Below are 4450 nucleotides of genomic sequence, written 5' to 3'. Positions count from 1 at the left end.
CGGCAAGGCACATTGGAATAATCGCCCGCTGACCATCACACAGTCAAGAACAAGAATCCTATTAAAACGTGTGTCTCATCCGGAGGTACTTTATCTTCCATTACGGATCCCACTTCCCCGTACCCATTTCCTTTCCAGATGGACAGTTTGATTGTGAGGCTTTGCAGAGCTTCTCCCGGAATCGAAATGTGTACTCGTCAGTGTGTCTGTGTGTTATTTTTTATGTATATCTTTATTACCATTCATCCTGCCAAGGGCTGACAAGTCCGGCCGAGCTTGGGAAATGGCGTCTAATTTCAATCAATAATCTACTTTACCGTAAATCTCTTGATCCTATTACGGCCGCGCCATCGCTAGCTGCCAATTAAAGCTACACCGAGAGAGTCGGCGGTGGGCACGCGTCAAGTACAAGGTTTGCTGCTACCGTTCGGCATGCAACCGTACCGATTGTACGAGTGTACTAAGTATCGTCGCCACAAGGGAACCAAGCTCGGTGAAAAGTAAGCTTGGCATAGGAAAATGTGATAAAAAGCGAAAGTGCAAAAAAATCTGCCTTTGATTTGAACAGTCTGTGTTGTTGTTTAGATGCGTTTGCATATTGCTGATATATGAGTGATCGAATTAATGTAGCAATTAAAAAGATGAATCTGTGAAGGCTACTACTATGAAAATTTTCTGCGTAATAATTGTTTGAAACCGCAAAACAAACATTTGAAGAAGCGCTTTTATACAATATTTATCGTAGAAATTATAAGCATCAAATACGTAACAAGCACCATATTTCATCTGTAACTCCAATGTTATGTGCAATGTTTTTAACACATTCTAATCAACAGAGCACTAATCAATAACTAATTCCACTTTACGGTAAATCCCTGAGCCTTTGGCGCAGAGGAGATGGCAATTCGTGCACTCTAGAGACATTTAGGGCTGGTTGAGATTTCATCCGCTCATCTGGGCATAGTGTTTCGCAACAATTTCGTTCGGGGAATTCATGTTGTGTTCGTGAATCATATGCAAAGATGACACATGTTAGCCACACATAACCGCATATTGATTGTAACTCAGTACATGTTTATACTTGATGTAAGATTTATAGTAATGATGATTAAAATGAATTAATAGAAGGAAGAGCAAATTTCAATGCTCATATGTTTATATTAAAGTACACGTGTGATCGGGGCCGAGTGCTTGCCTCGTCGCGATCGGGTGGAGTGTTCGGATGGGATGTAGGCGGATGGTAATGAGCCGGGACCGAGTTCTAGCCTCGTCGAAGCTTTGTTTCAATTGACCATGATTTATTATGATAATTCGAGTTTATATACCTAAAAAATGCTTACGACTAATTTTTGCCCCCTTTCCGTTTGTAGCTGTTTTATTGCCGTCAGCGTTTATATGCTTGCCTCGGCGTTGTTGCAATTATGTGGCGCTGTCGCCGACAACACGCTATGGAACATTAGGCAAATATAAAATGTAAAATGATTGCATAAAATGGTTTACACAATTTTACAAGCATTTAAATATACAAAAATCCTGTCAAGGGATTAACACGTAAGCACCAAACCCGCTTTTCACTCGGTAAAGATGGACAAGCACGCAATTCAAATAATCCTTCTTTAATCCGTTAATAATCTGTTAGTGCTACTCATTAGCACACAAAAAAAAAAAATAAATCCGAAGCGAAGCGAAGTGAGTGATAAAAATAACCACCCTGTTTGCATGTGGCGTAGACAATTTATGAAAACACTGATGAATGTGGTACAAAATGGGAAGATGGAGGTGTTAACTAGCTGACTAACCTATTCCCTGTTTTATGCTAAATATCAATCACTGATTATTTCAATCATCCTGGTGACCGAACTATAAACGATCAAATTTAATGTGAAAATATGTTATGAGTTAAATGATTTAACCTCAAAAGAGGCCACACGACACGACCGGGACAAAATCCCATCAGGACCGCTCCCAGGATATCGGAACGTGGTAAATCAAGTCTCAATCAAGCCAGAAACGATAACAAGAAGAGGAAGAGGAAAAATATTATTAATAAGAAGAAACGGAAAAGGAAAGAACGAAGATGACGAAGATGAATAAGCAAATGAAAAGGACGAAGAATACGAAGAATAAGAATAAGAGAAAGATGGAAAAGGTTTTTAAATGGAGGAGTGTAACTTACAGCCTCAATCACGAAACACGTAGCATCCTGATTATTCGCTATGCCCGTTTCGACAGCCATTCTAGGGATTTATGTATATTTAGGGATTTATGTTTGCGTTTTATTTAAACTGCCCGTATACATTTTGTGAACTTTTGTAAGCAATGATGTTTGTTTTTCCATTATTAAAAGTTCGTTAAAGAATGTAGCGGAGCATGTGCATTATATTTATGATTTTTTTTACAAATACATGTTATGAAAATACTACATTATCCTTAAAACCCATAGAAATTATTTTGAAGAAAAAATGCTGTATATTTTTAAATCTTCCGACGGAAATAATACACCACCCTTACACCATTGTTCTCTACATGTCCGCTGGCACACCCACTGTGCTCTACCAAGGTGCTTACACAATATCACAATGTCAAACTTGATAATTTACCGATTTAAAAATGTTATTGTTAATCTTCTATTGTGATTTGAAAAAGCTTAAATTAAACATTGCATGGAATGCCGCTTTTTTTCGATGCCACCCCCATTTAGCCAAAATTCAATGATAACAATTTAAAACATATTTTTTCGCCCAACTGTTCCACGTCCCCTGACATGTCAACCGCAGCTGCGTTTGTTTACTTCGGAAACAATTTGTTATTGTGGTGCGCATGAATCGAAACTATTATTCCTAAACCACACAACTCCTCTACTCTATTTGCTTTTCATTGGTGAATTTCATTGCAATATAATGGATAAAGCTTCCTATGCGGTAAGTGATGCAGAGCTAAGCACCCAAATGGAGACGATTAAGTTAAGCGCACATTGCTTTCCAGGCGAAACGTCGGCAAGATAAATTTCACAAGAAGGCTCCTACACCGAAACCCGTCAAGCAAAAGAGCAGCCAAAAGCCACCTGAAGTGCAACATACGGCACCACTTCTCGTCTGTGACGATCGGTACGGCAAGCGTCAGCTGCAACAAAACAGAACCATTGATCAGGGCCTATCGTCAAGCGACACGGACGACGAGCAGCTGCAAGATTTTGAGAAGCTGCTCGAACTTCCACCATCGAGCGCGAATCATTTTCTTCTAAGCTCGGAAAAACGTTGGCTGCAGCCGGATACAGATCTACCGGGAGAGGATGAACAGAATCGCTACAGTGAGTACTTTCGAATCGATACCAAGCTGCTAAACGCAAGTTTTGGGTGTATTCCGTTCTACGAACGACACGGCTATGACAAAACATTGTTCAGCATACTAGAGCTCAACTTAATGCGACAGAACGCAGAGATTCAGAAAAACAAATACCAACAATTGTACGGGGATCAGCCACCGTTCAAAACACAGCCAGAGCCTGTTTCGCGTAGCAAAAGAGAAAACATGCCGTTACCAAGTAAACCCCATCCGCCACCATGTTTCGTTGGTGCATTTGCAAAATCAGGTACTGTTTTACCTACAACAACTACGGACACGAAACATGTGCCATTAGACAATAAGTCAGCTAACGCATTACAAACAAAAATGAGTAAGCTTGCAGTAGAACCGGAGTTGAGTAAAATTGTAACCAAAGTTGTACCACCTACTGTGCCAACTGTCCAAACAGTTACAACAACGCAACAGCCGGCCGGTTCATCAAAAGATACGAAGGAAGAAATTCAACAGTGGCTGGATGATATCTTGGACATATAATAAAGCGTTAACATATTTTTACTGTAACAATTTGACAATCAGTTTCCGAAATTCTCCAATTGCGTTAATAAATGTATTATGAAGTCATATTATGGTTATAATGCTATAAGATAAACTAAAGATAAATAAATAAAGAACAATGCCATCTCTGGCTGCAGCGGCGGATCAAACGGTAGGCGGAGTAGGCGGTCGCCTAGGGCCTCGCCGTGTTGGGGGCCCCAAAAAATTTGTGCCGATTGTGCGATTTTTGAAAATTTTACAACAAAGTTAATTTATAGCAAAAAATTAATTTACAAGGTAAAAAAATTATCAAAAATATCTTCCTTGGTTATATAAAACATTTGTTGCTATGTGATAAATTAAATGCAGAGAAGAATATCGACTTTGTGACTTTCAAGTATAAACGAAATTGCACCAGGACCAGGACACTAATTTTCCTGTTGGTCGAGAAAAATTTCTTCGAAAACTACCTGTTTCCGAATGTATAATACCAGGAGAGCATCCACGGAAGAGGAGGCACCTAGTACAGCAATTTTGGTCGAAAACCGCCGAAAGGTATGAAATGTTTAAACACTAACTTTCCGGTTGGTCGAGAAAAATTTCTTCGAAA

At 39.4% G+C, this 4450-nt stretch overlaps 1 protein-coding gene across 1 annotated transcript; it reads left to right on the top strand.

The window, feature by feature from the left end:
* Positions 1 to 2788: 2788 nt before the first annotated feature.
* LOC128298039 (uncharacterized) lies at positions 2789 to 3892 on the top strand. Its single transcript, XM_053033771.1, has 2 exons — positions 2789 to 2921; positions 2986 to 3892. Exons 1-2 carry the CDS (start codon positions 2901 to 2903, stop codon positions 3838 to 3840), a joined length of 876 nt encoding a protein of 291 aa, XP_052889731.1. The 5' UTR covers positions 2789 to 2900; the 3' UTR covers positions 3841 to 3892.
* The last annotated feature ends 558 nt before the right edge of the window (positions 3893 to 4450 follow it).

Source organism: Anopheles moucheti, chromosome 2, assembly GCF_943734755.1.
Source record: "Anopheles moucheti chromosome 2, idAnoMoucSN_F20_07, whole genome shotgun sequence".
Lineage (NCBI taxonomy): Eukaryota > Metazoa > Arthropoda > Insecta > Diptera > Culicidae > Anopheles > Anopheles moucheti.
This window is presented reverse-complemented; position numbering and strand designations above follow the sequence as displayed.